Source organism: Pleuronectes platessa, chromosome 17 (genome assembly GCF_947347685.1).
Source record: "Pleuronectes platessa chromosome 17, fPlePla1.1, whole genome shotgun sequence".
NCBI classification, from domain to species: domain Eukaryota; kingdom Metazoa; phylum Chordata; class Actinopteri; order Pleuronectiformes; family Pleuronectidae; genus Pleuronectes; species Pleuronectes platessa.
This window is the reverse complement of record NC_070642.1, coordinates 14,707,717-14,734,458: the sequence shown is the minus strand read 5'-3', so window position 1 is coordinate 14,734,458 and position 26,742 is coordinate 14,707,717. Positions and strand designations below refer to the sequence as shown.

Genomic DNA, 26,742 nt, shown 5'->3' with positions numbered 1-26,742 from the left:
ACACACACACACACACACACACACACAGACACACAGCGAAGAAAAGACCTGTCAGGCGCCGTCAAACGGGGGCCCTCAATGGCCCCCGGCTATTCACTGAGAAGCAGATGATCCCGCTCTCTATTCTTTTCTTTTCCTAACTCTTCTCTCTAAGAGAATTAAAAAGCCATAAGACTAGATGGAAATGACGCTCGTGACACAGCGGTGGTCTGGTGTAATATCTGAAGATTAGTTTGAATCTTTACCTTAGTCAATGAGGTTATGTTTTCATTTGTGCTTGTTTTGTTACCAGCAGGATTACACAAAAACTACTCAACGGATTTCCATGACATTTTGTGAAGGGGCGGGGCATGACCCAGACAAGAACCCGGGGGCAGATCCAGAATTTATCTTTTCACTTTCTTTAACATTAAGAGTTTTATACAGTTTTGGTAACCTTATAACTTTTCTGTTGAACTCTCATGGAAAAATGTATGTTTAGCGGACTAATATTCATGAGCGAGTGCAATTTGGTGTGGATCCAAATAAAAATCCAGATCTAGTGAATTTAAATGTGGTTTCACAAGGGCACTGTTTGGCCTTGGCAGATATATGTACTCGACTAAGTGCCATTCCAATTTTTTTAATAAATGCCACCAGTTACCAAGAGACAAGCCGGATTTCCAGTCAAAAATACTTCTTCCCATTTCTTTAGCGGCATCTTGCAGATGATCTTGTGTTATTTACTTTATGGTAAGTTGACAACTTATTTTTTTCCTAACTAAAATTGTTTTTAGTGCACAAAACTTATAAAACCACTAGCATCAGATATTTATTAAATCTCAGTCTCAGCTATTATCTGTGATCAGCAGGTGCAAACACACACACGGTTGTACCTATAAAACAGCAAGTACTCATTATTTTTTGCTGTATGTAACAGTATCACGTTCAGCTGTAATGAGCGAGTGATAAATACACAGGTACAGAAGGGATGATGAGATCTTTTCTCAATGGGAATGAAGGAGAACAGGGGAGATGCTGCAGATTTGGGTGGAAAGAGAAGGTGGGGTTGAGAGTGTTTGTGTGTGTGTGTGTGTGTGTGTGTGTGTTGTTGACTTAAACCCACTGGCAAATTGTATCGGTTGTATTTTTGGCAGCTCTGAACCTAAATCTATACGGCATATACAGCTTTTTATCTCTCTCCTTCTATCCTCTACCTCTTTCTGTCTTCAATCGCTCTTCAAAGAGAACCCTAGAGCCTTTCAGAGAACACACCAAACTCCTGGGTGTTTTTTTAAGGTACTCACGTATGTTTAAACGTGTTTGAGTCTGTGTCTGCGTCTTGGTCTTTGCATTCAGTGCAACAGCCGTGACCTTTTCACCTCCAATTCCCTGAGGTCGAACCCCGGTCAAAGACACAGCCCACACCCACGCACACTAACACACCGTGTCCTGCGCCGCGAACACCGGGAATAAAGGAGTGCAAGACGCAGACGGGAAAAGCAGGAGGTGGAGAAGTAGGAGGAGAAAAAAGACATTAGCCTCTCTGGTTGGAGAACAAATGGAGACCCGAGAGGGACATGAAGAGGAGGAACAAGGGAGGGAGGGGGGAAGGAGAGGTGAAGCACACAATACTATGGGGCATGGCGGTTGGACAGACAGCATCTGCTCACGGCTCTCTGTGGCTCTGGTAATGGATGGAGAAACACTGAGAGAGCAGGAAGGAGGGAGATGAGGAGACAGCGGGATGGAAAGCAGGAAAGAAAAAGGGAGGAGGAAAGGATGGTCGAGGGAAAAGGCAAAGGGAAGAGGAGAGGGACTTGGTGTGGAAAAGTCAAACTTAAGAAAGTTTTCTGTCACTTTTTTTGGGGGGGGGGATGGCAAACAGAGGACAAGTGTGTGTGTTTGTTGATGGATTTGATCATTTCAATTGGAGGGATGACAGACAGATGGATAGACAAAAGAGGAAGAGGGACACAAGGGGTGATACATCTTTCCAAAAGGAGAAAGAGCAGCTGATAAGGGAGGACATGCGATACCTGTGTGTGTGTGTGTGTGTGTGTGTGTGTGTGTGTGTGTGTGTGTGTGTGTGTGTGTGAGGATGTAGGCTTCTCACCGCTTTCGCATTGAGATCATAGGGACTTCCTCTTTTAAATGGCGAGGTGTGTGTTTGTATGCATGCATGTGTGTGTGTGTGTCTGTGTGTGTGTGTCCTCTGTGGGAGGAGTGGTCACTGACAGAGGAAACTTGGCCTCGTCTGTCTTGTGGAAATCTGAGAGTTTCCCAGAGCCATCATAAAACTGCCTCTTTAGCGGACCCCACCTCTCTCTCTCCCTCTCGCCCTCGCCGTCTCTCGCCCATTACCAGGTCACACACATTCCTGTCTTATGAAAGATGATGTGTGTTGTCATTGGGGGGGGGGTTCAAAGACTGACAGAGGGGGCTGCGGAGTAGAAAGAAAAGGACACGAGAGCGAGAATTTTCACTTGAGTCCTCACATGAAAGCACTCTTTCGCTCAAAGTCAAGGCTTCGGGAGGCCGGGTTTGATGGTGATGGACAGAGCGAATGAGAAGCGGAGAAGAAAGGGAAGAAGAGAGAGGATCAGGAGGGGGTGCTGAGAAGAGAGGAAAGTAGAGCCAGGGTCTAGGTAATTAACGGCAAGCTCTTTAATTACTGCTGGTGTTCATTGTGCCAGAAGGAATGTGACAATTATGCCATTAAAACTTCCTAATGGGGGGAAAAAGCGAGAGAGGGGGAGAGGAGAGGGGGGGGGGGTAACGGAAGACATGCAAAAGAGGAGGATGAAAGAATGAAAGGAGAGAGGCAACAGAAGGAAGAGAGAACGACGAGAGAGAGTGAGGGAGGAGGGATATGAAAGGAAAAGGGGAAACAATCGCGACAAAAGAGGAGCTGGGAGGGAGATGGGGAGCGTATTAGGCCAGCACAGTGACAGAGCAGATTAGCATCAAACAAGAAAGGCCACAGACATGTGTGCGTCTCTCCGAGTGTGTGTGTGTGTGTGTGTGTTTGTGTGTGTAATCACTGAAACAGAGGACATATTCATTCCAAAGACGCCACCAAGGTGGATGGAACTTTGATGATGCAGAAGCTGGCAAAGGGAAAACTCGGTGTGTGTGTGTGTGTCTGTGTGTGCGCTTGCTGAATCTGCGTAGGCTCCTGTTTCAAGTGGTGGTGCAGGTAGGTAGGGGAGGAAGAGGATGAGGAGGAGGAGGAGGAGGTGGAGGAGGTGGAGGAGAAAAGGGGAGAGATCCACAGAAAAGGGCCTTGGGGGCATCCTGATACACATCCAGTACATTTCCATCTCCACGTTCCCTCTATGACTCACACACACACGCACAAACACACACGCACACACACTCACACACACACACATTCGGTACACACGCGCGCTCACACGTAAGACGGAAAAACATAACAAATGTGTCTATGCACATATGTAATACACACAAACACATCATTCCCACACGAACAGCAAACAGCTAAAAAACACACAACCTACGCAGCCGTGCTCGCAAACACATGGTCAACACACAAATAACACCCACACACACACACACAAACGCACAGAAACACACACGCAAAAAGCCACACACAAACACGGAGTCTTCGTGCTCACCAAGGCGGTTGGTTTGTCAGGGGGGTTAGAATTTGCATGGCTGGGCAAATTTTCCTTGTGTTAAACTCTAATCAGCTCCTGTATCTCTCAGACACCTGCCCAGCAAAAAAAACACCTTGATATGCAAAACACCTGCCCTCCCTCCCCCAGTCCTCCTCCTCCTCCTCCACCGCCCTCGTGCCCCCCCACCGCCGCAGCTCCTCGGCCAACAGAAGACTTATTCACCTGGCCTCCCTCACTCTTTTCCTGCCTGTCTGTCTTCTTGCAAATTTTCACATTTATGTATGCAAATAGGCTGTTCCCCTTAAGCCATTCTTTTTTTTATACAACAGTAGCTTCCTGGTGCCAGGAGAAGAATGATAGTCTTGTCTGAGGTGTGACAGGAAATGCCCGCTCAACAAGAGAAGGCGTTTGTCAGCGGGACAAGACGACACTTTATTTTGCAGTTTGGACAGGCATTGCATAGCCACAGTGTTGTGTGGAATTTTATGTTTTGGAACTTGTACTACCATAGTTGTGGATGTTTGTTTAAGTCCTGCAAACCTGTAAGAATATTTGAGATCTACTTAAATCACTCAAAGATTCATGTATATACTTTTGAGCTGTATAAAATCTAGTTATCAAGCTACACATGGCAAATCTTTAACCTCTAATAATTTGAAGGCTCTAAGTCAAGCTTAAGCTAAATTTAAAGTCCCATGAAAAATATATTATCTTTTCACTTCTCTGATATGTTTTTGCTGCACTTTGCATAAAGATGTTTGAGCAGAGTTTGATACTTGTTGGAAAAGTTTTCCTGTGCTCTAAGAGCATAATTATATGCTGTCGCAGTTTGGAGGCCAAACTATAACCTGTACAGTTTACATATGTGTGATGTGGAAGTTGAAAATCTACAGAACACACACGTGCACACACAGAGCATGAACTTTCCATCGAAGTAGGAGGCCTGTCATGTCGACCCAGATGAAAAGTATTATTTGTATATTCAAAAGTTCAGGGGTTTTTTATTAGTGAAAGAAACAGTATTCTGTTCAAGTTTTGGAAATAAATATCAGACGCAAATTATCATTCCAAGTAGGATATTTTAAATGTCTTCAAAAATATCTTTGGTGGAAATCTTTCAACAATGTTCCCAAAATTATAACGTACTGTAAATATAAGTATTACGTTTCTGAGATGTGTGTTTTATTTAGGGGAGTTATGTTTACTGTATAGTAGATGTCAGGTTATTTACCATAAACAGCATAATTTGATAAGAAAACATGCCTCAAGGACCAGGAAAAGTGAATATACTCAAACAATAACTAAATTTGTCTTACATATTCCCCAAAAACCCTTAAAACTACCAATACACCAAATTAAAGTTTCTGTTAATGAAAGTTGATGGATTAAGATTAGGGCTGTAGCTGGAATTAAAGTTATTTCCCTGTCTGAGTTGTGCAGTGGTCATGATATGAGTAACTGAACAGAAGGAACGGTGTCATTTTTCTTTTTTTGCTGGCACTTTGCTCTGATGGACTGGGCTTATTGAGACCTCATATATACAAGTGCTTCTGCCTGCCAGAGTCTCTCAAAGCCTCCCTTAAGAGGGCTGAAGATGGATGGGGGGGAAGTGTGTGTGTGCGGGTGTGGATGGGTGCACGGAGAGGAGCCCCAGTGGACAAATAACGGACAGAGAGAGATTGACGGAAACTGCGAGAAAGAGAGTGAAGCACTTTAAACGTGAGCGCTTGCAAAACTCCCACTGCTCGCAAGGGCACTTCCCTCCTGCACGTTATCTCTCTTTCAACCCCTCTCTCCTTCTACCCTTCTTTCTCCCCTTTCCATTCCCCCTCGACTCCCTTTCTCCCTCCCTCCCTCCCTCCCTCCATCGCTTTCTCCTTTGTCTCCGAGCTCTCACCCCGTCCCCTATCTATCCATCTCCCTCTTCCCCCTCTCCCCCTCTTTCTCTCCCCTTCCTCTCACTAAAACAGTATGACGCTTAACCTTGATAGCAGTGAGATTTTTCCCCCCTCAAAGTGACACATACACACACACACACACTGGAGAAGTGCTTTGCCAGCATGCCAGGCCGGTCCAAGGGACGGCTGTACCCTTCGAGGTGAACAGGACACTGGGAAATGCAGCAACAACAAAACACTCGCACACATACACAAACGCACATTGACTCGATCTCTCTCCATCAAATGCACGCACACACCCACAGGCAGACACACACAAACCCAGATCACTCCAGGTCCTTCTTAACACAAGCCTTTAAAAGGTCTATTGTCAGCTGACATTGAGAGAGCGCTGGCGATCCTGTAACGATACACACACACACACACACACACACACTCACACACACACACAAATACGCACATACGAAGAACAAGGTGGCAAAAGGAGAAGTATGAAAACTAAAACATATGAAAGGTGAAGTTGTCCACTGAGAATTTATGATGTCAATTATCTGGAAGATAGTCACACGCACATAAACACCTCACCACAGGTGACAGGAAAATGAAAAGGGAAGTCAAATTTGGTTTCTCAAACACACACACACACTGAGGGGAAATTAATGGTGAGGAAGACGCTAAACAAGCGAGGTAGCCACTAAAGTTTCTTCCTCATTGGACGCGAGTTCCTCACATCTCTATCTGACTGGAGCCTGTGATGCACACTTTTGAAATTGATGTTTTCAGATGCACATAATTATTGTACTTCTTTAGAAATCCAACGTTCTTTCAGAGGAAATACTCTGTCACCAACCTGGAGCCTGGCATTCATTTGTAGTTGGTTTCACTGCAAAGTGACCGTGAGCAGAACGTGGGAGGATGTATAAGAGACTGTCACAGGAAGGCTGTATCAGAGGGGACGCAGTGAGAAGGTGTCACACTACTCGTCTACTTCACGAGGCATCGGGTGGAATTCAACGTCTTTTAATTTTTTTTTTAAATATATACGGCCTGTATCAAGCTCCACCTCTCATTGGGCTCCTTACAATCTGCTCTTCATTCATTCACTGAACAGCACTGGTGTATTTAACTTACCTCAAAGTCGTTGGCCTTGTTGTAGTGCATGTTTAGGGCTCGGAAGAGCTCGCAGTCACGGCTGATGCTCATCTCGTCGGTTCCGGTGACCCCGTCGTTGATGGACTGCCGGGCGAACTTCTCCATCTGGATGTAGTAGAACTCCCTGAAGTTGCTGAACCACTTGATCAGCTGGGAGGTTATGCAGCGGTTAAACTGAAACAAGAGATGATTGGGGGGTGTTAGCAATCCTCAGGATCTCAGTCTGTGATTTTCATTCTCATTTTATAAAAAATCATTTTAAGTCGAAATACACAGGGTCTGTGCACGCTCTTGTGTCTCAAATTATCGAGGCCCTCAAGCTCTGGAATTGAGCTTGAGGGTGAGAGAAGTGAAATGTGAGCATGACAGCAAGTCATTTCTCATCAGGGAGCTGAGACATGAGGTGATGACTTAAAAGTCTTTGAAGGAACTGAAAGAGAAAACATAAAAGAGAAGAATACAAGAGAACACAGAGCGCTGAGCGAGGGGAGATAATAGAGACATTAAGTAAGACAGGGAGCAGGTTGGGGGGAGCAGGAGGGACAGCGTCAGCGGGTGTGTGTGAGACTGTGTGGTTCATCTTCCCTACTGGGAGCAGACCTCCCCCTATCATAACCCTGAGAGTGGAGGGAGAGGTGGAAAGGGGGGAGGCGGGGGCAAGACCACAAACACATAATTGACCAGAAAAACGATTAAGTCATCATCTGAAGCGCCCTGGCCCGCAGGGGGCTCAAACATGTACTTAACCCTGTTCACCAATTACACCCTGATTCTCCTCCCCTCTCGGCACCTCCCCGGCAGGAAGAAAAGAGAAGAAAAAGAGCAAAAGGAAAGAAAAAAAAAGAAAGAAAGAAAGAAAGCAAGAGCGAAAGACAGAGACGATAAGTGCTGCGGAGGAGGCTATGGCTATCTGATCTGTGCCGCTCGGCTGGATTCAATAGGCCGAGGTAAACCTATTAAGACTTTCGGCTGGTCCCAGCTCTGGTCTCAGCAGTGAAAACACACTGTCTAAACATCCAAACCACTAGATAAGGACCTCAGGGGCTCAGGATCCCTCCCGGTCCAGTCAACTCAGATTGATCCCCCATAAAAATGGACAAATAACTAACATTTTCTCCACTTTAGTTACTCCCTGTAATTACATCTTACAAATTCAAAAATCTGGCTTCTGTAAAGTTGATACCCCTAACAATCTCTCTTTGTGTACACACACACAGACACGCAAACACACTGGCCTTCAGCCCCCTCCTCTGTCTGCTTTTTGTGCAGCTGGAAGAATGGGGGGACAAAACGCAACTAAACGCTGAGCGGACTGCTCGCTGGGGAGGCAGAGTGGTTTTGACATGGAGATTAGGCTCTGGCTATTGTTCGACAGCGCACAGACACACACAAACATGCATGCACACTCTTTGCGATCTGGGATGGCAGTCAAACGAGAGAACGCAAGCACATCACGACGGGAGGGCGAGGCGGCAGAACGGGCAGACAGGAAAAGTTAGAGAATCAGAATCGGCGAGATAGGCAGACCAAGGTGGGACGGGGGCTGTGTCTTTCTGGAACGATGACATAATGGCAGAGTGGGAAAGAATAAGTCTGCTCGACATTGTTTGGCAGAGGTTTGGGAGGGTGTGTGCAGGGGGGAGAGGAGGGGTAGTATGGTAGCTGTCCTAAAGTGCAGGGTGAGCATAAATGGGGAAATGAGGGAGGGGGGGAGGAGGACGGGTGCAGGTCAGCGCTGTCGGACAATGGCGTTTTGCTCGTGGCTGGGGGGGGTTGAAGAGGGTTGGAACGTGAGCAGTCAGCAAGCTGGGGTCGTGACATCGGAGTGTCAAACAAACAAACTACTGACACAGATACATCGGCTGCACGGGGCTATTCTTAAACACACACAATGTAGCAGACAGTCGCAGGGTGACAGGGCACAAACACAACGTTACACTCAAGTTGTCCGCGTGCTGTAAACCCTTCCCCGTGGGCAAGATCAAGTCTTAGGGCCAGTGTTTCTGAGACATAAGCGAATTGGCGATGATCCGTGCAAGCAAGCATCCGAAGCCCATGTGAGACCGAGCGCCACACGCTGAGATTAAAGTCAGCGAAAGAGTTACCATCGCTCATGCAGGAGACCTTTGGTGTCAGTGCCGCTGAGTGACGGATAGATTTGTCACTTTGGACCAGGATTACTTTATTATACCGACAGCTCGGGACAAGATGCATTAGGGCCTGTGCATTTGAACTGAACGGCACAAAGCGCGCAAAGATATATTTACAGTGCATGCAGGTACACTACATTATATCTGCATTGACTGCGCTCGACACACTCAGCTGGCAAGTCACCTCCGCAGCTTCCAGCAGTCTCGCTTCATTAAGTTGCTGGTGGGGGACGGAGACCCCCTGATAGCAGCTGAGGACATGTGTTCGGTGTAAAAGGAGGGAATTGGTTCAAAGGAGCACATCACTGCAGCTCCTTAATCAGAGCTGGCAGGGGTCAGCCAGCACAGACATGATATGCAGCAAGGAAAATGTGTGTGTGTCTGTTTGAGTCGAGGCACAGCCGTGTTTAATGGAGGGTGTGTGTGTGTGTGTGTGCCTGGCTGAGGGGCAGATGAGAGTGAGACAACGAGAGCATGTTTCTCACACTCACACTCAAGAGCCTGTGAAAGGTCAGCGCCTCGTGCTAACAGTGCAAGATAGAAAGTGGTGCACACACTCAAATGCACAGACACACGTTTAGGTCCAGGAAAGGAAAACACTCATGGAACCTTGGTCTGAACTATATTAGTTGCCTGCCAAAATAAATGCAGGTGCATTGAGTGTCGGAGCCAAACTTCCTCTAACAAATGTATATATATCAGTGAATTTAGTCAAATTTATGTTTACAGTTTTGTATTTTGCTCATGATGAAAAAAAAAACATTCGCTGACAAGCGTTTGGATAAAAAAGCATTTGATGCGTCTCAGTGACACATTGGTCAACAATGGAGCAGAAAGCTCACAGATGACCTCAGAATGCTAAACTACATCCAGAACAACCGGAGAGGAGAGCAGAAAGACAGAGAAGCCTGTACGGGCCTCTCTCTCTCTCTCTCTCTCTCTCTCTCTCTCTCTCTCTCTCTCTCTCTCTCTCTCTCTCTCTCTCTCTCTCTTCTCCCTCTCTCTCGTAAGCCCCTTCACAGTCATCAGGGCTTTCGAACGTTTCCTGTTTTCGCAGGGGTGAATTGTGGGAGATAATCTCTGGCTGCCTATTGGCTGACTGCACACAAAAAGCGGCCCTGGAAAGCAGGCTTTTGTTACTGCGGCGACTCAAAATCCAGCCACTGGCTTTTCTTTCTCCCCGGCACCGCCGAGGCACACATACCATGCCACACCATCAGCAAAAAAAAAGAAAAGAAAAGAGAAGGAATGACATATAGAAAAGGGAAAGCCCTCCTGACCCCCACTACTCCACACAGCACATGACTGGTACAAATACTGAGGCTTGTCACTATAGAGCCACAGAGATATGGACAAAGAGTTCGGGCTGTTGTATATTATATGTCTACAATATGTCACATATCCTATACTTAATATACAACACAACCACACATGGTATCTCATTACAAAGTCAAGAGCTTTAGCTGACTTTATTAATTGAATTAATTGATTGACTCTATTTATTTAATCTGTTAATTTAATCTGTTATAATTAATCACCCTTCATCAAAACAATATCTGCGATAATAATGAGACGTCTCCAAGCTGGTGGGATGACACTCTATAGGCGGCCATGATCAGCGCCAACAATAGTATTATGACCCATCTGTCACAACATTTCAGAAACACCGAAAGTCAAATAATAAGTCACTGTCGTCTTGAAAGGGGCTTAATCAGGGGGAAGACCCGCTCCAGCATCTCCCGGTTGTAGGGGCAACCCACTTCCCACGTTCATTAGGTCCTCGACAGTCAAGACCTGATTAGTCGAGACCTGATTAGCCTTCAAGACTTTTGTCTGAGGACAGCCACTCGCTAAGAGGCCACGCAGGCGCAACTTAATTAGATAGTCAGTCTCATTCCCATACATGTCTACTAACTTACAGCTTGAGTCCATTGTTCTCCACTGAAAACAAAAACAAACCAATGTGACTCATAATCCCCTTAACTAGCTTGACCTTGTTTAAGTATCTGATGAGGCATTCATGAAGAGGCCTCCTCCTTGGGAATGGTAAGTTGGTCAAATAAAGTAGGTAACGCCTTTTTAATATTCATTGTTGCTGCAATTTTTCAAGGCTAAAAGAAGTTGACTCTGTGGTATGTTGTGATGGTGAAGAGATTGTAATGAATCACCGTTTACAGGCGCCTTACTGCTTTGCCAACATGTGCCCGTTTTCACCCCAACCAATGAAATCCTCAGGAAGCCACATGAGCGGTGAGTCATGGTTGGTGGTGATGGCATCCAAGAGGGGGCAGCTGGGAGAAAAGGGAACCTTTATCTTCTGATTTGAATAAGATGGCCTGGATCTGTCACAATGTTTACCCCTCCGTATGGTCCGAGAGGGGCACACACAAAACAACCGCAACACGAACAACCTCCAACGCGAACACTACAACGGTCATTGTGCTGTTGTTGTTTTTTTCTGTACAACGTACATGTTGTGCTTTGTTTTCCAAATTTCCTTCATTAAACTCCCAGTGGAGCCAACGCTCATCCTTGCCATGTTCCCTAAACCGACTCTTTCTCCTCTCCCCTCCCTCTATCAAATCATCCTCCCCACACCTGCTCAGATAACCACTCCTCCGTCTCTAGGCTCCATCCTCCTTTCTGCCCTCCCCACCCCTCCATTACTCATCCTGTGCTTTATCTTTAGAACTATCTCCAGCTCCCTCATGTCAACCCATAGTTATTTTTTTTTGTTAAACATAAAACCATAATTAAATGAGGGAGGGACATTTTTTTATTAAGTCACTGTTCATGTCAGCTGAAACTGGAAAATCACAATTGCTAAATCAAACCTCCTTTTTAAAAAAAGGTGCTGTCACAGTTGTACAAGGAAGGAATCAGGCAAAAGACAGAAAAGAAAAAGTGTTTTGAGAGACACTTTCAAGAAGATTTTCAAGAAAATAAAAATATGACAAATCTGTTAAAATGTGAAAATGGAAAAAAACAAATCCCAGTACTGTCTATGTAAAGTATAATGGAGAAAGAGATTGGGGAAACTTTTTGGCAAAGTTTGTAAAGTCAAAGAAAAAGTGCAAGATTGTGTTTGGACTCACCTTGACATCAGAGAAGAATATCTTGAGCATATTGGAGCTCGGGTAGCGGGTGTAGAAAAACATGAGCTTGGCCTTCTTCAGGTGATTGGGGGAGAGACCCTCCTGGATCTGCAAATAGTTGCTGTTAAGGACCTTAACCATTGTTTGGAGGGAAAACAACTTATGATAGATGAAGCAAATGCAGCTACTCATATTCTCAAAAATACAATAATGTACTTGGTAATAATTGGCAGCATTCTTGGCATGAAAATTATCATTTGGATAAGGGGTAAACAAATGTCCTTTGAATGCAGGGTTGCTTGAGGGGGGTTGTTGCTGAAGACGGTGCACCAAAGCAAAACCATTTGCTTGAAATTAGCATCGTCCGTATCAGGTGTGAGAGCGTCACGGTTAATAAAATGCTGGCCAGCACTACAGCCGATGCTTTTACATAAGGAGGCTCATTTCACAGTCAAAGTAAGCAAACGCCTTTGCCTACACCCTGCACTAACCTACACCCAAAAAAAGGAAGAAGGAAAAAGGAGACATTTGCATATCACAGACAAAGACAGCAGTTAACGCCAGTGACGGGCAAGAAGGCCTAATGGCTTGGCGGCAGCTCATGCCAAGCCTGAATATGACTGTCTAATGTTGGCTTCATATCAGTGACCAAAAACAAGGTCTAGGAGATGTGTCTCAAACACTGGCCCAAGCAACATTTAGAAAAAAAACACAACCCTCACACTCGCACAGGCCGTATTCAAATAGATGTCAGAGGCCATGTCCACCTAATGGATCCCCTGGATTGAACAGCACAGAGGATGGAGATGGACTAGTGGGGGCACCTTGAGGGAAAGTGTGGTTCCAACCTTCAATTACATCCCCCTCCTCCTCCCTCTGCTCCACCCCTACCCCCCAGCCCCTTTTGCCGTTGCCAACCCCTTGGAGGAGCAAAAGAAGGAGGAGGAGAAGGAGAAGAGGGGCTCAGAGGCTTTGGACTCAGCCAGTGATGGGGGGGACTGAAACACATCTGCGCCACCGAACGGCCCAAGCCATTTCCATGGTGAATTAACGGCCGTATAATGCATCTGATAATATCAATCTGGAGGATAAGACATTGAAAAGGGAACAGGCAGTGGGGGTGGGCCGCACGTTAAAACCTCAGGCTGTTTCAACAAGGGTTTTCATCAAGCAGAGGCAAGACAGGGCTTTAAATTACACAGAAGATGCAGCCCCAAGTTATCATGAAGACTATTTACACTTGAGTGGACAAAATACATTGCTCGACATTATTTATGATCTACAGGGATGGCTGTGATCGTTAAAATCAGTCAAGTGTCCAGATGTAGCTGTAACTATAGAGTGGGAAGAAGGCATCAGCTGCTAGATTGGATTGCCCTTGGCCTCAGGGTTACACAGCAAAGCCAGCAAATGCTGAACCACGCTGGGTTGGCTCCTTAAAGACCCTGTCTACTTTGTCTGATTCAGTGGAAGAGAGGGAGGGAGAGCGAGTTAGTTGTATACGCAGCGAGGGTCTTGTGGGGGGAAACCCTGGCAGACTGGTGTTACTCTGTCAGGCCTGGCCAAAAGAGCAGCACTTCACTCTCCACACCATACCATCTGCTCCAAGTGGAGGGGATACAATGGCTCCTCAGACAGAGAGAGAGAGAGAGAGAGAGGGAGAGACACACAGGAAAAAAGGGAGCTCTTTTCCAGTAGGGCGAGGTGGGATTTGTTTGCTGTAAAAGCTGTGCACTTACACTCAGATTAATTTTGCTTTTCCAATAAGGATTAACATTGCTGTCCTCTTATCGTCGAAATTAAAATTTATTTTGAAAAGAAAGACGTCAAGGTTTTACCTCTCGAGCCATAAACGCAATATCACCTCCCTTCAGACGACAATTAAGAAGCTTCATATCTCCTGATGAGGCATTTTCATCTCCAATTCACTCACAGCTTGCAAATGTAATTGTGATTGGACTTAGGGGTGGCGTGCAAGGCTATTATTTTGTCATGATGGCGCACTCATACCAGCTGGCCCACTGTTTGCCTGCCACATCTGACAAGACATCATCATTCTCGCAACACTTCCCCAAAGCCCAAAGTCATGAGAGGAAAATAGCTGCTCCACTTCCTAATTCCAGGTGTAAGGACAAGAAAATTTGGAGTCGGACTGAGAACAAATGAGGAAATTGATAGCAGCCATCTGCTCACCAACGCATCTGAGAGCTGGTGAACTTGAACACGCCGCGCAAAATGTCTGACAAGCTGTCTCTTAGCTCAGAGGCTCGGGAAAAATTACAAACTGCAATGATATCAAAAAGAGCAACCGGGAGAGTTCAAATACAATTAACGTGTTTCATAAACTTACTATTTACAAGAACAAATAAAAAAAACTCGAGGAATCAAAAATAAAAGATGAAAACAACACATGTTGGCATGTTGTTCTAGCCATTCTTTCCATATAGGGGTGTACATCTGTTAACGCCCTGAAATTACACATTTTACAATGAAAGCCACGGCATCTGGCATATGTGGTTATTGTTTGATTGTTTGTTTTTTTTACTTTCTCCCAGTCGCTGTGTGTCTCTCTCTCCCTTTTCTCTTTTCATCCCTCCATCGGGAGCCCATAGAAGCAAAGGATTATGGATCTCTGGAAAGCGTTCACCCTTGGGTCAGAAGACAAGACAAGGCGAGGTAATGAAAGATAAACAGCTCGCTGCAAACACCTGTTAACGTCCGCTTCAAAGAAAAGACGGGGAGGAGGGGGGGGTTTGCAGGGAGGGAAAACAAAAAAAGAAGTATTTGGCTGCCAAGCAACAGCCGAAGGGCCCCCCGGGCTGTTGACAGATCTTTATGAAATGAAAAAAAGGGAAAAGAAACGACAATGATTGTGGGCTTTTTACAACAGCGATAGATGATAAGAGGAACACAAGAGAAAACACAAGCAATCATAAATATACATCTTTACTGAGTCCTCAGGCGAACCTCCTGTGACATGCACAAACAAAAAGACCCACACATGAAAAGGCCTTGGCACCCAGGTGCACACAACAGCAAAAACAAGGGATTCAAAAAGTATATATCTCTTAACTAAAAGGCCCACAACAGGTAAAAAGCTAGAGGATTTATTTCTTAAGAATGTAATGACTGTTCGTGACTTTAAGACAAAGATGTCGAATGATAACCGGTGTGACACGTATCAAACTTTCATAAGGGTTTAGGGGGCTTGAATACTTACTGACTAAGTAGGTATGGGGAAGCAGAGAAGGGAATGAATGTATCTGTTTAAGCTATTAGTCCTGAGTCCCCAGGGGTTTCAATTTGAGCCTCCCATAGGGGATAGCCTCTTTATCCTCAGGGCATGATTGGGGCACACTGGGGTTAAACTATAAGGGAGGCTATATAACACCATTGTGAGCCAAGTTTCGGGATGTTATCTGCTCTTTCAGGCCATTTTTTTAATAAAAGGAATTGGGGCAGTAAATGTCATGGGGACCTAATCTTCGTGAGTAAGTGATATGTGACAAGAGAGCTTTTAAAGCACTCAGGATGGAAGATGGAAGGAAAGGCTGTAGGGTGTTGTGAGAAGGAAGAGGTACGAGTATAAAAATAAATACAACATTGCAGTACAATGGAGAAGAGAACAGCAGTGGGAGGTAAAGTGATTCATCAACAATTTCTCTGTTTCTTAGGCTAGTTTCAAACAGGCCCAAAAATATTTGATTTTTAACTCTTTGTGGTTCAGATGCAATGTTCTCCACCTGAGTCTGCAGGGAATTATCACCTGAAGATTTTTCCTGGCTTACTCAGACACAGGCTGTACTGAATTGAACTGCGTAGGGTTAAAACATCTGTCACACACATTCGCTCATTATTGCCTGTGAGCCCCCTCAAAACACACTTTCTCTCACACAAACATGCACACCCCAGCATCACCACCATATTTTTGAAAGGATACATTGCTGCCGGAGTAAGGTGAGATGTCTGACATGTCCTGCAGGTCCCCGCATTCAGACTTGATGAGGGACAGGGACAGACCCTCTGCCGTGCTTCCAGGGTGCGATGGTGAACAAGAGAGATGGTGGTGCCCCATGTGGTGACCATGTGATGCCATCTTGGTCCTCAGGCTGGTGGTCTCTCGGGACAGGTCCATCGAGTCTGGAGAGGAACGGTCCTTGCCTGTGTAGCCGCCTGTGGGTGCACCAAGGTGACTCTGGAAAGGGTAGCCCATGAGAGGCAGTGGAAAGGGGTGTCTAAAAGATGGGGGACTGAAGCCCATGGAGGCAGAAAGCGAGGAAGGGTGAAGGGCGGGATGGTGGTGACCGCCATGGGCACCCACAGCTGAAGACTGGTGGTGGTGGTGGTGCTGGTGCTCATTGGGTGTCTTCCTCACGACTAAGGGCAGTGCCTCGGTTTGGTCATTGGTGTGGCCTGGTAGTCCAGGCATGCTGGCAAAGGAGTCTAGTGGATTGGGAATTATAACATCACCGAAGCAATGCAGCCTCTGGTTGGGGGTGTGGAAATTGGGGTTGTCTCCATTAACAGTGGTGGGAAATCTTTCTGGAGGTATGGAAAGTGGGGGGAAGGCCTGCTGGGGTGTAGGACGAGGAGGTTTGGCAAACACCTTAACCACGGTGTCCACTACCTGGGTCATGGCTGAATTGAGTTCCTGCTTCAGTGTTTCGGCCAGCTGTTTACCTTCAGCATGCATCGAGGAGACTGGACCGCCCTGTCCTTTGCTCCGGCTGAGCCCCTCTCTTCTTTGCTTCTCTCCGTCAGCCAGCAGGGCCTGCTGCTGAAGTAATGCCCGTGCCCTGTCCAGGAAATGTCCCGGGTCCAGGTCAGACATCTCATTGTCAGAGCGCAAGTCATCTCCTGCCCGGTCATCGCCGCCAGTGTCAGACCTGCCTGGGCTGTCCTCAGACATGTTTCCTATGTCATTGTGGAGATCATTATGGAGGTCGGTGTGTTCTGAGTCGTCAGTTGAGTCATAGATCTGAAAGAACTTCTCCTGCAGCTGGCGTAGCTGTTTCTGCATGTCCTCCAGCTGCAGCTTCAGTTGCCGTCGCTCCTCTTGCTTCTGTTCCTTCCTCTGGCAGACCAGCTGGGTGAAGCTCTGCTGTTGCTGCTGAGGCAGACGCTGCTTACGCTTGTTCTCTCTGCTGCTGCTACTACTGCTGCACACCTCTCCTCCCCGTGGACTGCTGGGGGTCTGTTGCTGAGACTGAGGAGGTGGGCAGTCTAGCTCTATCTCCCGCTCTCTATCCATCTCATGGTCACGTTCGTGACGGGAAGCAGCAGGTACCACCACACTCGGTGAATGGCTCATACCACGTATAATGTTCTCTACGCGGGCTCGCTTGGCACGCAGGTGTTCATCATTGAGACGTTCGATGTCAAAGGTGGCCAGGCCCGGAGGACGACCAAATGGTGACAAGCACTCTTGAGGGGTGCTGTCCTGGGAAGAGTTACTGCAGGCATCCTCCTGGGGAGCATCTGAACTTGCATTGGAGAGCCCTGATCCAGGGAAGCCTGATTCCCCTCTATCACCCCTGTCTCCTCTTTCACCCCTCTCGGGTCCTCCTCCATTTTTAGCCATGTTATTCTTGAGAAGCTGAGAGATGATGGTGGTGCCAGGGAAGGGCATCATGGCGTCCTCATATGAGTTGGCCCTCTTCAGTAGCTTTCGGAGTACATTGGACTTGGACTCATTGTCGTTTGCTGAAATAACGCCAGGCCCACCATGTGGCTGCACTACAGAGCACTCCATGGAGTCGGTGTCTGATCCGTGGTGAGAGTGGGAGCTCAGAGAGTTCATGGCACAGAAAATGGCTGCTTTGGCGCGGGCAATGTTATCAGTGGTTGCTGTTGTGGCTGCCGCTGTGGAGGAGGTTGTGCTGCCCACGGTCCTCTTAACACCAATGTCCACACGTCTTCGCTTCGTCTGTCTGTTCAGGAGGGAGTCGCTGTCATGGTCCGGCATCACGGGCTGCTGCTATTGGGCCATATCCCACAAACCCGGTCCACTTGGATCAAGCCTCTGAGTACCTGTGGGCAAAAATCACAGATGCATGACTCACAACAGTGAGAAATATTTTCAGAAACAAAGTCACTCACTCATTCAGGCACTGTCCTCCACCATTTCAAAATTCTAAAATAATAGTTAATATTTCTTGATGGACTGAAACAATCAAAACCTATCAACCTCGAGACAATTTCTGTTGCTGACATTACGGGCACAAAGCGAAGAGTTTTGTCTCAAGCCACTAGGAAATATGGGGACATCCATGAATATATTTAGGCAGTAAGGACCAATGACAGAGGGGTAAAGGGAACAGGCGATTTGGGGTCAGAATTAGGCCTTGGATCTACATTCCAGGGCAAAGTCCTACATTTTATCCTGTCCCCTGTTACACGCCGTGCGACACTGAACCAGTTCCCACGGAACACAAAGCTGCATAAAATTATGATAATTACTTAAGTACTTGTCCCCATTTCCCTGTTTGTGCAGTGTTAATACCAAAGATGCTATTAACTCTCAAAATAAAATAAATAATATTTTAAAGAATAGGGCTTAGATAATCTTCAGAAATTACATTGTATTCAAGGGTAGGCAATGTATACGTCGTTACATACCCTTCACAAAATTCTGCCCTGTTTAGTCCGTTCGACAAAATATTCTTGTTTCAAACCAGGTTTTCACGTTGTGTCGTTTACAAAAACAAGTCATGTGTTCACATCGATCAATATGGCCATCATATCTTAAGCAATACCGAGACTGACACATGAAAGAAACACAAAATGAGCCTATTGATTTTGTTGCCAGCGTGAGCTCACTTCTGTGTTTTTTGTTTGTCTTTTCATCTGGCAAGGGCAGTTAATTCCGCTCAAACGAATAGGTCGCAAGGGTCAACTCTGGCAAGGAGCAACTTAAAGCGCTCCGACAAAAACCCTAATGCCCCTCTGAAAGCAAAACGTTTTGTCACTACAGGCCTGCATCAATAATGCTTCGTAAGCAGCGGTGGCAGTGTCTCCTAGTCAGAGCCATATCAGATGCAACGATTTAAAAAAAACGGTTTAATCCGTATATCCCTCTTTCAGAAAAAATAAATATATTTCTGGTTAGTAAATTTATAAATTTTGACAATGTTGGCAACATAAAGGTGGTAAAACTGTTGCACATTTAGAAACATTTTTATACACCAACCCTAGAAAAAGGCTCAGTCAAAATAACAAAATATAAAAAAAGAAATTCAACAAAAAGCTTTACCTAAATTTTACATACTCAAATGTTGCTCTTATTAAAATGTAATCTTTAGATAAAGTAAAGCAAAGTAGCTACAAGAATACATTCAGATTATTGCTTAATCTTAATTAAAAAATTATTCAAACATTCTTTAAACTCAACTTCAGGTAAATGGACGCAAATTTAAATATTGTGAGACTTTAGATAATTTTCTTCAAGTTATTATTTGTTTGCTCTAACTAACACAAATTGTATCATCCTCACATTATACGATTTGTATTATTTTGATAAAATCAAAAAGCTTCTTTCTTGTCACTTTAATCCTCACCAGACACAATACACACAGGCGCCTACACACACAACTTTGCTGTTGGCTTTGTTAAAGAACTGTGCAGTGTGGTGCACGAGTAACAGTGACGCGGAGTGGTGGATTTTTAACTCTGGAAATTAGACAATTAAAAACTATCCTAAATTATGTGTAGTAGAAATTAGTTGAATTAAATGTTCCCCCCACTTAAAAAACCTCCTAATGAACTAACACCAAGATCTAGAAAAAACCTTTGATAAATGGGCTTTGGCCCAAGTCCTGACAGCCACATCCAGCAGTTCAGACAAGAGGTGATACATCTCCAAGTCGGAAAAAAACCTTGACTTGATTGCCTCAGGATCTTAACAATGAGCTTGAAATAGTCACCAGCACCTGTCTTTTCCGAGCGCGCACCTGTCTGCCATTGCCCATGCGCGCGCACACACACACACACACACACACACACACACACACACACACACACACACACACACACACACACACACGTACACAAACACACACTCACTGACTCACAAACACTCTCTCTCTCTCTTCCCTAAAAAACCTTTGTAATTATTCTTACCAACTATAATGAACACTGTCTTTCCACTTTTAATTTGTAAACCCTTTTTCAAACAACCTGCCAAGCCTTCAGCTGATATGAGAGGAAAAGTCAAAATTAGAATCACAATATTAACTTTAAACTTGGCCCGAATTGAAATAACAAACAGCTGCTGTAACTCTGTGATGTTTAACAGAAAGTCCAACATTTCCTCAGTAAGGTGATAAAACTTTGGCTGTGCATTCGGTTGCCAGTGGATAGACTGAGGCACCAAAACCTACATTGACAGATTTGCGTAAACTTAAAAAACATTCTTTCATCACAGCTGTCCCAGACACCAAATTCACCAAACAGGAGAGAGGCGACCAGCTCCGTTACTGGCTGGATTACACGCATAAAAAACGAAACGACATTTATGGAGCAATAAAACAAAAAAAGAGATGATTTTCAAGCACCCAAAACAAGAGAGTAACACAAGTAGTGTAATGAGGTTTCTCGCTTTCCAGAAACTTACTTCGCAAAGTTGCAACAATCAACTTGATCCCCGCGTTGATGAGGAAGGCTGGGCTACACCGTCCGCAAACCACCCTCGGAAAAACGCACAGGCTGCTGCACGCAACTCTCACCGTGCACACACGAGGACAAGGGGGAACGGAACAGCGCGAATAATATCTAATCGGTGCAGATGTGATTTAGTTGCTGATCAACCCGAATAATGTCCTCCCCATTTACTGATTTGTTTGGTGGTGGTTTTTGTTTTTGTTTTCCGCCCAGCGTGCACAGAGCCGGCGAGACACGAACCAGAACAAGAGAGGGAGGTATCCGAGGACAAGGTTACTTACCCTTTAGATGAAGAGGGGGACAACCTGAACTCCTGCTGCGGACAAAAAGGAGAGGAGAACCTCGGCCGCTCGCTGGGTGCTGGAGTATAACAAGGTCTCGCAGAAGAAGGAGGAGCGCGGATAAAGTCGGCGACGCGAGCGAAACAAGGAGCAAAACGGGGGGAAATACAGATGATGAAAAGAGCTCTTGCGCGTCGGTGTCTCCCTCGATCCTGTGCGGCGACCGAAAGAGTGAGAGACATAGAGAGAGTGCGAGGGGGAGAGAGAGAGAGGCAGCGCGCGTCTGTGCGAGTGCGTGCGTCTCCGAGGCGCACTGGACGAGGACGACTGGATGCTGGAGCGCTCCTCCGCCACTAAGATTCACTTTAAGACGCGGCTGAAGGAAACAGGAAGACGTGCGCGTCACGAGCGCCGTGATGTAACCGTCGCAACCTACCAATAAGAGGCGTCCGTCCGGGTCCAGAGAACAGCGCACTGAACTTGACCAGAGGATGGGGACTTAAGAGAGAGAGAGAGGGGGGAGAGAGAGAGGGGGAGAGGAAAAAAGGAAATACCACTTTTACTAATCTGTTTCTTCTCAAATCAACCGACTGTGCGAGTAAGGATCGTTACGCACTTTGACATTACACTAATCCGCAATAAAACACATTGACGAGACATTATTATATGCGTTTATTCGTACTCATGTGTTAATTGAAGAAGGATTTGAATTAAGTGCCGGGAAATAAGATAAAATAAGAACAAGCTGTTAAGAAATTTCATAGAATAACTTTGGAACTGTTTGCAAACCATTGAGATTGTCTCCCTCTTGTAGATTTGTTCATTGCGTTTGAGAGTAAAAGGGAACACGACTTTTGACGAGTGTGTTGTTGAATTAATTGTAAAATCTGACAAATTTTGCACCGCAAATTTTTCGTGGCAGTGAACTACAATTTAAAAATCAAATTTCTTCTGTGTTCATGCACGTTTCGATTCTGTTTATGGGAGTCAATTGAAATGTATTATCATCAAATCGAGCCCGGTTTCTTTTTTAACGATTAGCAACTTTGTAATTTGATCCTGTTATATGTCTAAATTCGGAAGCGTTACACACTCGTATTGTGAACATCATCTGGCTTATATGAATTTATTTCTGCAAAGGCAACTGCAGCACATTTAGACTCGGGTTTCACAAAGGGACGGACAGTTGTCAGGTCACTTGGGTATGGGGGGGGGGGGGGGGGGGTTCACAGTGGCATGTAGAGATATTTTACGGGCACGAGTTTTCTCATTGGTCCCAGCAAAAGTCGGATCTGTGAAACAAGCGGGCTCCCAGATTTGCTTTGGAATTCAGATTATCCGGAGAAGCCAATATCTGAGTGGAGAACTAAACGTCTCTTTGTGAAACGCCGAGTTTCATCAGGAAAACGTCTGTCGCTGGGATCCGCAACCTGCTGCCACTGACATATCCCCCGTGCGTAAAGACTGCACCGTCACCAGAAGTGATCATTGAGGGAAACGGACAGAAAAATGAACACAGAAATTCCAAATCAACGTTTAAAAGTCACACATTTTCCGGGGAGTTATGATATTTTTCCCTCTATTCTTTGGAAACTTTCCCACCTGTAACGCCGAGCCCTGCGGAGTGTGACATCTGATCCATAAACCTTGTGATTTATGAAACGATGACGGCTGCTCGCTCTCATTCCTCCTGCGTCCCGACAAATTAGATGATTGTAATTACTCTGCTGCTTTAAACATTTTAACCCTCGACCTTTACAACAGGTGCTTGCACAAATTATTAAGTAATTTTATCAGCAAATAATTGTTTTTTGTGCCACTAAAAATGTATCTTTACGCACGGAGATTTTATTTTTTTAAACGGATGCAACCATATTTCTGGATAATCGAGGTCACGTCTGTATTTCGACTCATCCGTCCCCTGCAGTAAAAGACAGCGCGCGCCTGGGATTAAGCACACGCACGTAGATTTATTTAATACAACATTTATTAATTATATTTGTAGTGTTATTATTATTTACTATATTATCGATGAATGTAGTTATTAATGTGAGTCACTTGGATGGAACCAGTTCACAAACATCTTTGCACTGTAAATATTAGATTGATGTGCCGCTGCCCCTTTTCCCTCCCACTTTTTCACGTTGGATTCATTTGTTTCGAGCAGAATCTTCTTTTTTTTAATCCTCTACGCAAACAGGATCCTAAAGCACTTAGCGAGAAATCTTATTTTCCATATGCCCCTCTGTCAGGTGCCAAAAGGGAAAAGGCGAGTCTCTTTTCCATGTCGCAAGCAAGTATGTTTTTTTTAGGAACGAACGAATTGCAACGAAGTCAGCAAAGTTTAGTGTCTAGAGTGTCTTTTCCAAAGCAGGTGCCCCGGCCCCTCGCTCCCCGCACTGGCCTGTGGCTGATTTGGCCTCGGCTCCCCTGGGTGCCGCCGGTGCGCGCACGCAGGCTGGAAAAACAGGCCGGGACATTAAAGAAACGCGTGTTTGGAAAAGGAAGACTCGGATGAGGCGCAGGGGAAACGTGCTGGTTAACACCGGCTGCTCTTATCGCGGCCCATTCCAGGTGGATCAACGCGTGTTTTATTCATTTCTAAACTCATTTCCCTCCCCCCCACCACCACCACCACCTCTCTTCTGGGTCGAGTGCGACACACCTCGATGCCCAAGACTGATAATGTGCGCTGGCACTGCGCACTGATGGCTGAATTTACTGACATATTTATTAGAGTTGGGCCCAGATGAAGGAGGGAGGCGGTGAAAACAATATTTTTCCCAGAGGTGCTGTAAAGGTGCTTTTTTTAAACCACAGTCCGACCACAAGTATCAGTGCGCACACGTGGTGACGGTATGCCGGCATGGAGACACGCCAGTGCTCTATTTTTTCTCAATGTTTATCAACGACATCATCGTTTCTTATTATTATTATTGTCATTATTATTATTATTATTATTATTATTATTATTATTATTGTTTTTTATGACCTCTTATTCTTGTCTGAATGAAAAGCAGCAAACACAACCCATCTGAGTTTTGCTGGATTTAAGTTGCAGATTGAAAGAATGAATATGATCTCTTAAGCAGTGGCAGTTATAGAAATGGCCTTAATCAGATAATGACTTAATGAGCTCCTACAACAGCTCCACTTTTATTTCACAGAAACAGTTTTTTTGAAAAATGAGAGGAAGAGGGAGAGAGAGGGAGTGTGTGTGTGTGTGTGTGTGTGTGTGTTCGAGAGAGAGAGAGCAAGAGAGCTATTTGCAAAAACACAAGCAGAGAGATGGTTTTGCTAAAAGCTGTTTTGTTCCAGAGAGGTCTCCAGGTCTCTGAATAAAAAGGTTTAGGAGACAGGACTGAGGAGAGGAGAGGAGTGGAGGATACAGGATTTGTCCAAGTGTAATAAGTGAGTAGGCGTCTGACTCTCACGTCCTCCAAGTCCTTGTTGGGCCCTCTGTGCAGGACTTGATGTATTCAGCCTCCGTTATTACAAAGATGAGGATGCTGTAGGAAAACATGCCCTTGTTCCGGTTGTCAAGGAAAAACACATTTCCAAATAAGGAGTCAGTGCGACCTGAACATGATTCAAGAAAACATCACTTAGGCGATGTAGTAAAATAACAGCAATTTTCAGTAGTGATTATTAGTGATATTACGTCTGAGTGTTGCCTCCGATGACCCACAAATGTTTTTTTCCGGCTACAAGCAGTGGTGATTATGTGTGTGTGTGTGTGTGTGTGTGTGTGTGTGTGTGTGTGTGTGTGTGTGTGTGTGTGTGTGTGTGTGTGTGTGTGTGTGTGTGTGTGTGTGTGTGTGTGTGTGTGTGTGTGTGTGTGTGTGTGTGTGTGTGCGCGCGCGCGCACAAGTGCGAGAGAGAAGTTAGTTCTATGTGGCCTGTTTTAGCCATTCAACGACACAACAACACTACACAAACACACCCTCAAATTCAAATATGCTTTATTTGCATGAATGGGCAATGGCCATTGTTGCAGAAGCAAATGACACAACACAAAGACGACGTAACAGTGAAATAAGGACTAAGCAAATTAAATATCAATAATAATAAGATGTGAAATGAAAGATATGGTGCCATATATAATGATAAATTTAAAAACATCATATTTATACTCTTTCAGATCCATATCTACAGTACTTGTCCACACACACACACACACACACGTCTGAGTGATAAATTGCAGTATTCCAACATCTTTGTAGATATCATCAGACCATGTTTTCAGAATAAAAGATTAAAAACTTGTTTGCTCTAACATTATAACCCCCCTCTCTGCATGTTTGGCGTATGTAGAGGTAATAGGCAATTAAAAGAATAGTGCTCACTGATGCTGATGGGAATATGGCCGCAGCTAAAACTCATTAAAATCACGTAGCCTATATTCTCAACGTCATAATTAGTCGTAGCCGTGTGTAAAATCCTCGAAATTATTGATTTATTTGATATTTCTTTTGTGCGAAATAATTTCCACAAAGTCTGAGCTAATTGGACGTGTCTTACGAACAAAGTGTGCGAATGTTTGAAATCAGTGCGTATGACAAGAGTTAGGCTAAAGTCAACGGGAATGAAGGGCGTGCGCACACACATGTGCCTGCACACAGACACACACACACACACACACACACAGAGCGCCTTGGAGGTGCTTGGGTGGACAGACATGCTGGGAAATCGCCTGGAACTGTATTAAGCCTGACGTCCTTAAAACAAACAATGGCACCATGAAATAAGGGCTTATATGCTCAAAGTCAAAGAGCCCCTTCAGCAACTCTCCCTGTTTATCTCCCCCTCTGTCTGACACACACACACACAGACACACCATTTCTTGGGGGTTACACACTCAGGCGGCCCTATTGGTTTGGGACCTACTTTGCTCCTATGAACTCTCACCTGTCAACATGGCGCAGAGGACTTTACTAGGTAAACAGGAAAGGACTTTAGCTGTTTACTTCTGGCGGTGACTTAGCCCCTTTTACTCACTGTGAGGCTGCAGTCACAGCTGGTTCTCTTAGTGCATCTCAAGGCAGAGGTTAGACCCACGCCAGATCACATTCAATAATGTGGCGTTTTTAATAAGTCCGCTTACAGACTGCATATTTTCTGTAAATAGGACTTGAGTTTTTTTCAGGGACAACGTGACCTGTTGATTGGCTGCATTCGGCATGCATCCAAGTTGGCTTGATTCAATCAAACTGACTCATTGGTTCATGTTTTGGTCCACGCTGCTCTATACCGCCCCACTGAGTATTGTGATGGCTGCTGGAGGGAATCAGGAGTAATAGTTATAAAAGAAAAGATTGTTATTTAATTTAGTTGCTTATTGATTCTTCCATTGAATGAATGTCTTAATAAAATCTTCCTTTGATGTATTTATTTTGTGTTCACTAACAAGAGGTCATAAATTTGCTTATATATCAAATAAGTATTGCCCATAATATCATGCACTGGTCTCTGTGCCTTTTCAGGTTTCCAGAGCCATTATCCTCTGCTGCAGCGATACTGTTTAAAAAAAAGAAAGAAAAAAAAGAAGGGCTGTGGCAGATAAGCGGCGGTCTGTTTTCACTCCTCTGATCAGCTGTAATTATATTTGTTGGCGTGGAGGTAAGTGGTCCTCCCCGGGGGGCGTATTGTACTCGACTCTCCCCGTGTCATAAAATAAAATTACAAGGAAAGGAGAAGATATCCTACAATAACAGAGGCGAGTCGTAAAATCAAAGAGTAGCTAAATTAAATCTGAAGGAAAAAAAAACCTCACGGAAAATACATTAGGGCTGTGATGGACGGGGGCAGGGGGCTTCAAATAAAACGCAGGTTAATGACTTTTTAATAGCTTCGACGACTGTATGGTTGGTTAACGCGCACACACACAC

The 26,742-nt window shown here is 45.1% G+C and overlaps 1 protein-coding gene across 6 annotated transcripts in view; it reads right to left on the bottom strand.

Moving 5' to 3' along the window:
• Positions 1–21,334, bottom strand: part of LOC128460025 (prospero homeobox protein 1) — a 28,788-nt gene extending 7,454 nt beyond the window's left edge. Inside the window, exons 1-4 of one of the 6 annotated variants that reach the window (XM_053445032.1) lie at positions 21,291–21,334; positions 15,856–17,945; positions 11,916–12,023; positions 6,650–6,844 (exon numbers count right to left, since the gene is read on the bottom strand). In XM_053445032.1, coding sequence (XP_053301007.1) covers positions 6,650–6,844; positions 11,916–12,023; positions 15,856–17,880 — 2,328 coding nt within the window. In that variant the 5' untranslated portion in view covers positions 17,881–17,945; positions 21,291–21,334. The other 5 variants (XM_053445027.1, XM_053445028.1, XM_053445031.1 and 2 more) reach the window with 5 other exon arrangements.
• Between the last annotated feature and the right edge of the window lie 5,408 nt (positions 21,335–26,742).